Source organism: Giraffa tippelskirchi, chromosome 11, assembly GCF_054371585.1.
Source record: "Giraffa tippelskirchi isolate mGirTip1 chromosome 11, T2T-mGirTip1v1.2.pri, whole genome shotgun sequence".
NCBI lineage: Eukaryota > Metazoa > Chordata > Mammalia > Artiodactyla > Giraffidae > Giraffa > Giraffa tippelskirchi.
The window spans coordinates 58,153,331-58,167,496 of NC_137285.1; the positions used below are offsets into that span (position 1 = coordinate 58,153,331).

At 41.6% G+C, this 14,166-nt stretch overlaps 1 protein-coding gene across 1 annotated transcript in view; it reads right to left on the bottom strand.

Moving 5' to 3' along the window:
- Positions 1-14,166, bottom strand: part of NR3C2 (nuclear receptor subfamily 3 group C member 2) — a 418,452-nt gene that overhangs the window by 402,057 nt on the left and 2,229 nt on the right. Inside the window, 1 exon segment of the mRNA XM_081544295.1 lies at positions 5,674-7,438. Within this exon segment, the coding sequence (XP_081400421.1) occupies positions 5,674-7,436 (1,763 nt within the window). The 5' untranslated portion in view covers positions 7,437-7,438.

Here is a 14,166-nt window from a genome sequence, read left to right on the forward strand (position 1 = left end):
CAGAGGTTTCCAGAGTATTAACTAGGTAACATGTTTATATATATAACTACATTTTAACTTAATCATTGCCTTATTATATAAAAAATAACACAAAACTCTTAAAACTGATAATAAAGCTTATACCTGACAAGTTTAAAACTCAAAATTCTAAAATTTAAGATTAAGACACTATCTATTTAATCACACTTATATTTCCTGGATATTAATAAATTTTGGAATGCAGTCCACAAAGATATACAGTTTAATGGCTATATTTAAATGGATTCAAGAAATCAACATTTTTTTCTCTCAATCTGAATTTAGTAAATTTGAAAGAAAACAATAAATTGCTTAGCAGCAGAGATGAAATTTTATCAGTTATATGAAAGTACAGCAACAGTTGAAAGTCTGGGAAAGCAAGATTATTTTGGAAAAAAAAATTAAGGCTATCAGGGGAAGTGAAGTAATACGCTTAAATTACTGGTGATCAATAGAACATCTGCTCTTACTCTAAACATTACAAGGATAAAAAAGATCAGGCACACCCAGAATTTCAATATTGTGAAAGGAATCAAATCCATAAATGATACATATCCAGGTCCTAGATTCACCATGTCGCTGCTATGTATGAGAACTTCTTTAAGTTGAATAATTTGAGTTTATTTAACTGAAACCAGGGCTTTTATCTTCGCTTTAAGTATGAAGTAAACAGTTTTAAATATAATAACACTTAAGATGATAAAACGTGAACATATTGACATATAAATCTAGGATACTTGCGATGCGAAAAGCAAAATGTAAGGAAGGACACTGCATAATGATTTGCTTATTAAAGAGTAATAAGGGGTTTTTCCCCAATAAAATCATCACTACTTTTACCAGAAATACCATAAATGAATGAAAGTGAATGAATCATCAGAAGAAGCAAGTCTCCTTTTAAACCATTTCTAAAAATACTATTTAGAACACTAACCTGGAGAAATTCTAAGCGCACTAGCAATTTCAAAATCAAAATATTATGAGACAAATAAGAAAAAGAAAGTTTCCATGCTTTCATTTCCAAATGACCTAAGTTATTCTGTAATGGATTTACTTATTATAGAAATAAGCACCAATAATCAATCTCTCCCTTCCAAAACCCATCATTTTTCATACTTCGCATTACATGAAGATACTTCTATCTCAATGGTTTATTTATAGAAGTTTACTGACAGACATGGCAAACTGTGTCACGAACTCCTTGAATTCTGAAGCTTTTAGCTTATTATGGAAGATGGGTATTGAAAAACTTCAGGGACCACTGGGAAAAAAAGAAAACCAACTGTAGGTTATCACTAAATTGTTTCCTTCTATCATGGAAAAAAAAAAGTGAAGTATATATTAAGATAAATTCCTGATTACGTGTCTTGAACTCTACGAGAATGTGCCCTTTGAAACAGTGAACTTTATATTCGAACGTTTAAGTCAATGTTAGCACTGTGTTATGATGCTATCAAAGTGACTATGACCATCGCCATAAACACCCAGTGTTATGTCAACAGACTAACCCTGTTTCCAAAAGGAATACTGCAAATTTAAAAGAATAAGAAACTCATCATATAAGTGTCAAGTTTTATGAAAGGAAAGCTCTGATTTGAAAATAAAACAAAACGGCTTTTCCGAGCAAAATGATAGGTCACCCTTACTCATCCTTACTTTTAAATGATAAATGGTAATGATATTTTTCTATCTCAACTACCGTGGAATCTACAGAGCTGAACTTGTGATTAAGATAAACTTGAAACCAGACTAGTAAATACGTGAAGGGATTTTTCTATTTTTTTCTTAACATACCCAACTCCAAGGAAACTATACAGCCACTCAGTAGCGTGGCTGGCAGTCCTCAGAGAGCATCTCGGTCAATTTATTTTCTCTCAGATTAAGAAACTGAGGCTAAGAGATGTTGCCACTCACTCAAGGTCACAGCTCCGTCTGTGTCCAAGTACACAGGGGAACTTCCATCTGTATGACCAAACCAGGTCCAGTGCCTACCACAGAGCTTTACATCAACGTTTGTCCTCATATATTGGGATGGCCAAAATGTTAGTTTGGGTTTTTCCTGTAAGACGGTACAAAAACCAGAACAGACTTTTTGGCCAACCCTATACTTCCCTGTGTGGCACTCAGACAATCCACCTGCTGGAAATTCTGAGAGCCGCCTCTGGTCACCACTCTTGACGGAACGTCCACAGGCTGAAGTACATACACTCTCTGTGGGCATCACTCACTTCAACCAGCTTGAAAAATTCACCTGGATGAGAATCACTGTCCTCACGTGGACAAGGCACCCCTTCTTCAGCATAACGTTCAACTAAGCTAAGGCAAATAACATAATATCCTCTTTCTGCATGAACCACCAAAACTTTATAGGTTAGACCAATAGTTCTCACCTTCTGAGTTTCAGGATGCCTTTCCACTCTTGAAAATGTGTTGAGGTCAAGATCTTTTGTTTATGTGCATTCTATCTACGGATACTTAGCCTATTACAAATTAAAATGAATATTTCTCTTAAATCACTTAAAACAAGTCATCATACGTTAACATAAACACGTATATGTGGGAAAAAAAACAAACAAACTTGTGTTTCCCAGAGCGGAAAAACTTCAGTGAGAAGAGTGGTACTGTTTTACATTTTTGCAAGTCTATTGTCTCACCTAATAGAAGACAGTCAGATTCTCGTATCTACATCTGTGGTCAATGTGTGGTGATGTGTTTTGGTTCAAGGATATGAAGAAAATCTGGCTTCACGCTGGTATGTTGTTGAAAAAAGGGGAAGCATTTTAATGGTCATCTCAGATCAATAGAGATATGACCCTTCAGTACACTGGAAACGGACAGTCAGTGGTTTCTTAAAGCTTAGTTGCCACATGGAATCTGAAACTGTATCAGTGAACTTTTCATGCACTATTTTAGAAAACCATCGGTCTATCTTCCATTTTGCTTGGGTCGTCTACCAATGCACAATTTTTGAGTTTGTGGCCCTCCTGGAAAAGGTCTCAGAAACCCCAAACCACACTTTGACATTTACTAGAAAACAGAGTTCAACCTAAAGATAAAGAACGTTATCAAACTTAGAAGCAGTTATACACTGCCCTCATCCTTTACAATCTTTAATTCATTAATCTGACATTACCTGGAATGGGGTAACATCATCATAAATTATAAAGTAGGCAGAAAAGTTGGATTTGGGTCCAAAAAACACAAAATAAGAAGCCAATAATGAAGCTTGGATGAGATTAAATTAAATACTATAAAATGTAGACTGAAATCCAGAAAAAAGTCTATATTTCCTCTGAGAATGATCAAAACAAATAGACTTGGATAATATTCACCAGGAAAAGCTGTAAAGAATTAGTAATCTAATCTAATTAGATCAGTAATCTAAAACTTTGAATAATATTAAAGCTTTGATAGTAAAGTTTTTGGAAAACATTAACTAACACAATAGTATATATATAAACAAATGAATCCCCTCTAGCTATGTTAACAAGCTTATTAAGAATTTTGGAATGCTCAAGAAAAGACACTAGACAACACCCCAGTTTCCCGCAAAGGCACAGGAGGCTCAAAGTCACTGATTCATAGGAATATGTAAGGCTATGGGTCCTGAGACCAGCAAGAGGGGCGTCATGAGTTGAGTCCGCAAATGACAAAACAGTATAAACAGGATACAGAACAAACAGAAGAGAGTTAATGATTTTAGCTAGCATCTGTCTAGTGTTTCTACCAGAAATACCATCACCCAAAGCAATGGTCTTCAAAACTAAAAGAGCCTAAACGGAAAGGTAGAGTGCCTAGCCATAAAAAAGTAGAAATTAATCGTAACAAGTATTTCCTTACACTTTGTACATTTCTTTAAAAGACTGTATGGAATTTCATTTAATGCACAAAAGAGAACACTGAAAGAAATGGAAACTAAAGGTTATGAACAATCCCATTAAATGCCAAGAGCAATTGCTGAAACGTATATAATACTCTATGATGCCTATTGTATTCCAGATGATAGTCAAAGGGCTTCTCATAATTTAACTCACTGTCTTGAGATGGGTACTACTGATTTCCCTTTTTACAGATGAGAAGACTGAAGGCCAGAGAGGTGAAGAGATGAGAATAGGGTCACAAAGCAGTTAAGGGGCAGAGCTGGGGATTGCAACCAGGGTAGCCATGCTCTTAACTACCAGGCCAAACTCCCTCCAACTAACCCACTACAAACATCACGTAACAAAAATACCTACATTGTGTGTAAACCATCCTTCTCAGAAAGTAAAGCAAAGCACCTGCTGAGCTTGGTTCTGATGAAAGCTATGCCATTTCAGCATTTGTGCAAAGAGTTTAGAATTTACGAGAGAGCAACAGTGTTAGCATAGGATTAACTAGTCATGCTACTGAGAACTGTAAGAATGCGTAAGTCTCCTTTATGGAATGTGTGCGTCCATAAAAGCAAGAGGAGTGAGGTATGAGTCAATGAAGAGGAAAAGAAAGCACAAATGAAAAGATTTTGCTTTTGCGTCAGTAAAAAAAACAAAAGGAGAAAGAACACGGAATACAGGTCAATCTTACTTTTTGTTGATGGGAATGGACATTTTCACCACCAAACAAGTTTTTAAGGAAAAGAGCCACATCTTCCTAGAAGCCTCTGTGAATTATATCTAGGAAATCTATTCTTCATATGTTCAATAAAGGGATCATTGACCACATCCAGGTAATAAAAACAGTACTGAAGCAAAGTCCAACACAAGTATTCACTGTATTACTTAGAACCACCCTTTACAGTCATATCTGAAACCTCTTCCTTGTTTTTTCTAAATATACATAATATGCTATCTACAAGAAGGAAAGCCAAGAGATATTTTACAGTAAGTAAAGTATGTCTCCTTGTAGATCTTAAAAGTTATAAATATACCAATCTGAGACTGCAGTGACATACTTCACTTCCAAAGAGTAGGAAAGCAAAACGGGCCACTTAGTAATTTTAGATGTGCTGAGTCTTTAAAAAGCCCTCCAGAGTTAAGGAAATGATTTATTTGTGCTGAAGACCACAACTTACATACGATTAACCAATCTAGAAAAAGATGAAAAGGGTGGGGAGCTTGTGGGTAGCAGATTTGGGGTTTCATTTCATTTTTCACAACCAATAAGTGATTAATAAAGAAAACTCAGGGGAAAAATGACTATGACCACAAAGAAGACAATTTAAAGCAATGTTAGTGAACCAGTATACAGCTAAAGAAAAAAAAACCCTAGCACTAGTCTGCTAAAGCATACATAATAGCAGGCATTAGGAAACAAACTTATCTTAAACATCTACCAGAGGCAAGGCAGAAGGGGAAGAAGACCTATGTACAACACATACACATGCTCCTTCCAAATTGATGTAAACATTTGAGACTCTCAAAATTTTTGGTTTCTCTATAGTGAAGGACAGGGAAGCCTGGAGTGCTGCAGTCCATGGGGTCGCAGAGAATTGGATACAACTCAGCGACTGAACAACAACAGATTTCTAACATACCAACAAGCACAATGACCATGCTGAAAAGGAAACGATCAAACAGGAAACTGAAATGTGTTTGAATTTATCAACAGCAAAGATAATGCTAACCTTCAGCATTTCACATAGCCGTGGTTTTCCAAAACTGGAGAAAAAGGCCGACTTACCTTGATACGTTTTCTGGAATGTATTCTAGGACCGGATATCCATCGCTTCTCCTCGATGACAGGTCACTGTGTGATTTCCACGACTCCACCAAGGTATTGACGGGAGGGAAGGAACTCAGGTGTTGGAAAGATTGGTCTCTAGCTGATCGTGATAAAGATATTGTACCTTGAGCACCAATCCTATAGTGAAAGGACTGTCCACCTGAATTCACGCCAACAATGGCAGATGGAGGGATGCTGGCCTCCGGGTAGAAGCCCCCATCATCCGGCTCTTGTTTTATCCCCATTGGGAACCCGCTCCCTTCACAGTTACCATCGAAGCCCGGCACAGGTGGTCCTAAAATTCCTGATAGAGAGTAATAGTCTTTATCATCCATAAAGGAAAAGTATGAGCTATCCATGAATGGAAAGGGGTTGATTGCTGGATTCCCTTTAAAAGAGGTGCCGGAACATGAATGCTTGGTTGATTCTTGTTTTATTGGTATTGAGAAGGGGGAATCAGAATTTATTTTGCTGTTTCCTCCTAGACATGAGCTGCTGAAAGCTCCATCTGGCTCCGGCTTTATGTACTGGACGATGTTAACCTGGCCAGCCACACCATGGGAGATGGCGTTCTCTGTCTCCTCGGTCTTAGGAAAGGGGACCTCCCGAGCACCTTTCTCCTGGGTGTCTGGACTGGGAACCACATCTCGGGCTGCACCGGACCCCACTGGGGTGCCCGAAGCAGTGTAGCTGAAGGCGGTGCTTCCGGGGCTACAGATAGACCCCACAGTACTAGCGGCTGGGCTGGACAGCGTGGATCTGTTGTTTGTGTTGGAAGGGCTGGAAACGGAGCACCTTGAGTTGTTGATGTTTGCAGGGCTGGATACGCAGGATCGCAGAGTGGCGTTATTAGGGCTGGAGACCGGAGACTTCACACTGCAGTGACTCGGGGGGCTGGAAATCGGGGATTTCATGCTACTCAACGGACTGGAGAGAGGTGAGCCCACGTTGCTGGCATGCACTGGGCTGTGTGACCTGGAGCCCCGCGTCTCCACGTTGGGGGAGCATGGCAGAGGGGTGCCCTGGGCGATGGGGCTGTGCACTGGGAAACTGCCGAAGCTGGCTGAAGTGGAGGACACACAGCTGATGCTGGCGGGGCTGCAACCCGAGGATGACAGGGTCAGAGGGCTGCAAACTGCCGGGCCCTTCTCGTGACCTAGGACGGGGCTCTTCACCACGTTGCGCATGACCCCGCCATTAACAGAGCCCCCAGAGTCGGGCAGGAAGGACCGCAGGGGCCTGCTCGCACCCCCCAGCGTGGAAGGACGGTGGCCGTTTTCTTTGTAAAACTTCACAAGCTGTTCGACGTTTTGATACATCTTTGCTGGACTCCCGCTGCCCTGTGGGTTCTGCTGATCATAGGCGTAGTCGGCCTCTCTCACGGAATCCATGTACAAGCCCATGGACTCGGCCACTGTGGCCGAAAGTTCCTTTGATTCCAGCTCGGTTTTTATATCAGATGGTAAAATCCCAGATCGACTGTTGTCTTGCTGGAGGCAAGGGAGTAGTTCGTGTTTCTCTTTGCTGCTTCCTTGAGCACTGCTGTTTGGAATAGCACCGGAGATGCAGCTCACGTTGACGATCTCCATGTAGTTACTCTCATCGGGCTGCTCCGTGGGTACGGGTCCCAGGGCAGGACGCTCTGCAGGCTGAGAAACTTGACCCCACCGTCTTTCCATTTCTAGACCTTCAGGGAGACTGTGGTAGCCTTTGGTCTCCATAGCTAACATAAAAATTTATATCAAAAAAAAATCGAATTAGAGCCGTGGATAGCAAGGTTACTCTAAAAGACATTCTGAAATTGTACTGACTGAGCTATAAGTACATATTCTACTGATGATAAGCAATACTTCCAGTTATACTCAAGTTATTACCTTTTTAGGTGCTGATACAACCGAGTCCTGACTATAATTTGTCCAGAAGCCAGAATATAAGAAGCAATAAAACTATTTCCCATCTAAATAAAAGCAACGTCTTTGCTATAATAGAGCAAGCAATAAAACTATTTTGCATTTAAGTAACATCTTTGCTATACTACAGCCTCTGGAGTTTGGAGGAAATTTTACATATAAAACATCTTTGCTATAATACAGCCTGTAGAGTTTACAAAGAATATTCACAAATGTTAACTTATTTAATATGCAAAGTAATCCTGGGGACTCCTGATGCAGCCAGAGAGGAAACTGAGGATTTAACCAAGTGGGCGACTTGCCCAAGGTCAAAGACACAGCAAGTGACAAAGTCAGGTTTAAAACTAAATCTAATGCCGAAGTCTTTGGAGTCTTTCCAGCATATGGAAGCTGCTTTCCATAGCTAATATGTGACTTGATTAAAAAACAATGAGGAAATGTAATTAATGTTACCATTTCCCAATGTAAAGTCATCCCATGAATGATCACAGGCAAGATAACTTGAGGCTTATTTTCAAAACAGTAAGATTTTCGTAAAACAGATTTTGATGAAGATAATTTAATGTCAGTTCTGAACAGTGCAAGAGTCATATATCCTGATTAATTAAGCTAGTCCATAACTCAAAGAGGCTGAATGACAAGTTGAGGATGTCAGGACTCTAGTTTGTATTTCGATCCTGGCAAGGACTCTGACATGCGGCCTGACCTAGCGGTAGCTCTGCTGAAAAGACTCCAGACAGCCAGTTTCATTCTCAACAGTTAATGCAGGAAGTCTGAGATGGGTCCTGACAATTTATGTCATTCATTCAACAAATATTCACCAAGTGTGTGCTGCATCCTGGGCCTACCACTAGCCACTGAATCTACACTGATAAACAAAACAGGCTCAATTCCCATCCTCAAGGAGTCCCCAGGATTGTTTCAGACGTACTATCTTATCTACTGTCTCTCTCTATAAATTTATTCCATAGATAATCATAACCGGCTGTATTTATATAATTCTTATGCATGATATGGTTCAATGACCTATTACAAGCGTGTCACAGATATTAATGTACATACCCTTATAAATAACCCTACAAGATTGGCAGAAGTACTGCCCCAAATGATACACCTGGGAAAACCAAGGAGGGAGCCACACAGCAGAGCTGGAATTTGATCCTAGGTGTCCACACCAAGGTCTCTCAACCATGGCACTACTGGGGCCTGATGATGCTCTGCTGAGATCTCCCCTGGGCACCGTAAGATGTACAGCCGTATCCCTGACCCCTATCCACTAGATGCCAGTGGCATTCTTCCCGCCCCACTGTGACAGCCCCAAATGCCTCCAGACTTGCCAAAAGCCCCTAGGGGTGTGTGGGGGGGGGGAGTAAAATCACCCCTGGCTTGAGAAGCACCACTCTAAAGAAACATCTCTCAAAGAAAATGAATTCACTCAACAAAATTTCATTTGTGCGTTTTCATCCATAGAACTCTTAAAGTCTTTAAGTATGCATTTTTCAAATCCTTTCAGGTGTATAAACAATCTCTGACCCAAATAAAGGTCCTGACCTAAAAGCTGCAGTTTCTGCAGTGCTGAACACAGATATTACTTTAGACCTCTCAGTCCTTTTCCCCCCTCTGCCACTCACGATCTTCACCCACCCTACCTTCTTCTCATTAAAAAGAAACTAGGAAGACTTTTTGCTCCAGAAATTATATTAACATGGAAAAAATAATATAATGACTCCACTAGATAAATTGGCATTAGATATCACAGGGCTCTCTGGCAAAATTTAATGCCCAAATTGTCCGAAGATCATAATTACCTCTTACTTTTCTATATTCTACACTAGACTTTCAAGTTCCTAGGAGGAGGAAACTTTATCAACTTTACCACTGCATCCCAAGATGACAGCATAGTGTAAATAAAAAAATGTTAAACTATTATAAAATAATCAATACCCAGTAATTTGTGAACATTAAAATCTCCCAATTATGTAGCATGCTTTTACTTAAAGAACATTATTCTATAAATGCCTAATCACAAAACAGTGGAAAGTAAGCCAAGTTATGAAGTTTGAGGAGGTAATCTGATAATTCCAGCAGGAAAAATTAGTGTGGATGAAAGCCAAGAACTGAATATAGTGAAATGGGACCAAAACAGCTAATACTGGCCTTTTGTACCTTACTGAAAAACCATTTAGTAATAGCCATAGGTTGAAAAATACCAGTAAATATGTGCTGCTTCTACTTCTGAGAATATTCAGTCTTCCCCATACCAAACTGGAACAGTATAGATAAGCTACAGATAGATATTTCAGTCCCAAATTCATCAAACCACAAGAAATATGTGTATTCCTGTTTAAAACTGAACACCTTCTGTGTATCATCCCCCCACACGCCAATCCTATTCCTAAAGCCACATTCCCTGTCTTGGCAAACTGTACCACTGTCTCTCCAAATGTCCAGAAATCACCCCTGCCTTTGCACCCCTACCAAAGGTCTCCCCAAGTTCACCCCTCCCCCTCCCACACCTACAGTCTCCCAGACAGGAGGACCATCTGCCTTGAGTCTGAAGGATCACCGTCATCCAGACTTCTCTCCAAATATTCTTTCTCCAAACTGTCTTTAGGAAAGGATGATCACTCACTGCCTTTTTGAAGCTTCACGGTGGAAATTCACATACTAAAACTCTTGGAAGTTCTAAGGTACAGAAACCTGTTTTCTTTTTAATACAGAGTTCCCTAAATAATTTGGCCACTGCACCTTTTTTCTTTTCTTTTTTTTCACGCAACACCTACTAATATGCTGAGGGACACTTTTCATCACTCTGCCTCAAACCAGGAGCCGTGTCTTAGATACATAAGGCTATATGAAGGTTTGAAGAGAACCTTTACGTTAGAGCTGATGGGCAAGAACCATCTTAAAGCACTCTACAAGGAAGTACCTTATCAGCTAACATCATGCAGCTGATCACAGCTTTCCAAGTCCTGTTTGGCTAGCCTTGAACTCTCTTGACAATAACACACACCAGCCTGCATTTCACCACATTATTGACAAGGCTATCATTAGAGAATTTGCAAAGGCTTTGCTGAAATCTACATTAGCTTTAAGGCATTTTGAGCTGCCAACCTAATAGACCTCTCAACAAAGAATATAAAGACTGGCAACCAACAGGAAAGAATGGAAGATATCTAGCACCTGCATGGCTACCACTGGAAATATTTTTAAAAATCAGGCTTTTTTAAAAAATATGATTATGGAAATATTTTATGCCGAATTCTCCCTATTATCTTTTCCTGTCTTTTTTTTTAATGTATTTATTTTTAATTGTAAGATAAGTGCTTTACAATATTGTGTTGGTTTCTGTCATATATCAACATGAATCAGCCATAAGTATACATATATCCCCTCCTGCCTGAACCTCCCTCCCATCTCCCACCCCATCCTACCCCTCTAGGTTGTCACAACAGCCCTGGTTTGAGCTCCCTGAGTCACACAGCAAATTCCCACTATCTATGTTACATACAGTAGTGTGTAAGTTTCCATGCTATTCTGTCCTATATTATCTTAATTGATCTTCTCTATAAAACAAATGGATCAGTTAGGAAGTTATTTCCTATGTTGTCCAGGAAATCCAGGTTGTCTCTTTGAAACTGGCATAAGGACCATGGAGTGAGCAGATTTTCAGTCAATCACTAGTGAATACTGAAAATATTAGTTGATGAATATGATCCTCATAGAACTTAATATCCAGAGGGTAAAGGTAAAGTTTTTGTTACTGAAGTATAAGATTAAACAGATACTGATATACAAATCTACTTATGTACAATCAGGCTTGTCTTCCTTACAATGGAAACTATAACTTTGCCCCTTGGAGCAAAGACAAAACCCATGAAGTTCCCTTCATTTTTAGGCAAACGCCTCCCCTCTTAAAATGAAGGAACGTTCACATAGGGAAAGTAAGGAAAAATATTGACAGTTCTACCTTGTCATATATATGCTCTTAAAGACTATTTTTGCAAAGGGAAAACCTGACTTTAAATTTTTATACTTTACAGACTCTGTTAAATTGCTGTTTCCCATAAGGAAGTAGTTTTTTTGTTTGTTTGTTTCAGGAATATTAACAAAGAATCTTGCAAATTTATATTTTATCCGAAAACACTTTCACTTTGACAACCTCCCAAACACAGTTCCATTTCAAATGCATCATTTTCTATAGTTATCTGACTATAATATTACATCCTTAAGAATTCTATAATTTGTACTGGTTGCATAGTTGTGAAGTTCGCTGTAACTCTTTTGCTGTCATCCCCATTACTTAACTATAACCATGTTCCTTAACAGATGAGATAAATGATAGAAATCAGCCCAAGGTCACCTAAGAGAACCAGAGAACCAGTTGGAACTGAACACACCTGATTTCTATTCACTCACCTAACTCACTGAGCCACCTGATCGTTCCAAAAGCCCCAAACTAAACTATTTCTCCCTTAAAGGAACAAAGCTCCCTTTTTATTATTTTAAAAAACTTCTTTCCTCAAGCATTTCCATGATAGCCTCTCATGAAGTCAAATCTAAAATGAAAACTTCCCAGAACTTCACAGATGGAGAATGCTGTTAGCATTACTATGTAAATATCATCAATAACAGCACCTAGAGAAATGCCAATTCAAATATTAAAATACAATTTACTGCATTTGAAATTCAGTGGTTTCCAAACTTGTCTGGTATAAAAGTTTTCCTAACTTCTATGTTATAATAAATACTTAAACCTTTTGGTGCCATAAACCATTAGGATTTAAACCTGGTCTTCTAAAATCCATTAGGAAAAGCTGTGCACCTAAATTCAGTAGCAGGGCACGGATGTCACCAAAAGCAGCTTCATCCTTTCTCCCCTGCTTTTAGAATTCGAACTGAAGCCTCAGAAAGCATAATCTCTTTCAGGAGTTTCGTGAATCCTAAGGCACGGGAAATGCACTAATTTCCAGAGCCCCTGTCCTGCAGAATCTGTCGGGATTTGTATCTCCTTCAACTGCCCTTTTTCCGCTACACCTCTGGCTGAAATTTGGGTGCTTCCGCAATTTATAGAGGAAATAAATATTATTCAAACGTCCTTTAAAAACTGTACAAGAAAAACGATCCGAAATTCATCTTTGGGGAAAGGGAAGGGTGACAGACCTCCCACTGCCAAAGGCGGTAGAAAGCTGCTCGTTAGAGGGCATTTATCCAAAGTGGCCAAACTTTCCCAAAATAGTCCTCTGGCGTCCAAAGGGGGGGAAAGTGGAAAACCAAAACGAAACAACAAGCACACAGCACCCTACTGACAGTGCCTCCGGATTACGCAGCCACTTCTCCCTGCAAAGTGCACGCTCCCGCGCCGCGGCCACACGCAGAGCCGGGCAAGCGGCGCCCAGCCGCGCACCCCTACACACCTGCCTCGGCCGGGGTCCGTCTCTCGGCGTCTACCTGTTGCAGCGCTCGCCAACGCCACGACACCCCTGCTGCGGAGCCCCCCTAAATCCAACCACATCCAGGCCAGCGAGTGCAGCTCTCCCTGCAGCGGGAGAGCCCGAGGCAGCAATGCTCTTGCACCCAGGTGACTGCACGGGTTTCCTCGGAGCAGCCTGAAGTTGGCTTGCGTCTCACCCGTCCAATGACACCCCGGGCGCGGAGGGGTGGGGAGGAGGGGGCAGGGGCAGGGCTAGGGCGGGCGAAGCTGGGAGGGAGAGAGAGGGAGAGGGCGGGCGAAAGCCCGGAGGGGGAGCGGGCCCGCTTCAGGGCCGGCCCTTTTAAAAGCGGGTCACATGTCCAGATAAAAAGTTCAGGTTGCTATCCCGCCCCCTTGGGCCCTTTCCATTGGCCCGGGGGAAGCAAGGCTCCACGCTGCACGGCTCAAGCGGGCTTCTCATTGGACAATCCAGGCTGTCAGTCACCAGGAGGACGACATGACTGATACAAAGTTGCTGCGACACAGCCTGGACTCGGCAGCTCCCTTAAAGCCGCAGAAGCGGAGGCCGCTCGGGGTGCAGGGCAGAGGCTACGCCACTAGGTACCCACGACACGCTGCCCCCCACTCCCCTCGCTCCACTACCCCAAACTTGCTCCCGCCCACCTGGCTCTCCTCCTGGCCTACCCCAGGATGTCTGGAAAGACGCGAAAAGTCTGGGGACGCTGAAGAAGTCGCTTTTTAGAAAGCCAGTCAAGGTGTCCTCCCTGATGCTCTCCACCTGCAGCGCCAGGTGAGCGGCAGCCCTGGCCCAGGCACCGCCCACAGCGTCCGCGCGCAGGGAGGGACCCTCAGTGGGCTTCTCCCGACCCCCGAGTTTCGTTCCCCGCCCCTCTCGTCAATCTGCCGAGTTACCTCTCAACACAGCAGCCGCAGCGTCCGCTGCCAGCAAGCAAGAGGATCACGTTCCCACTTGATTTGAATTTCCTTGTTTTAACCGTGCGGGGAAAGCGAGTGATTTCAGTGCAGCCAAAGCCCTTTAAACACGGCTTCTCTCCCACCCCCTTCCCCATCCCTCCATCTCTGCAAGGGTCAGAGCTGCAGCACTCC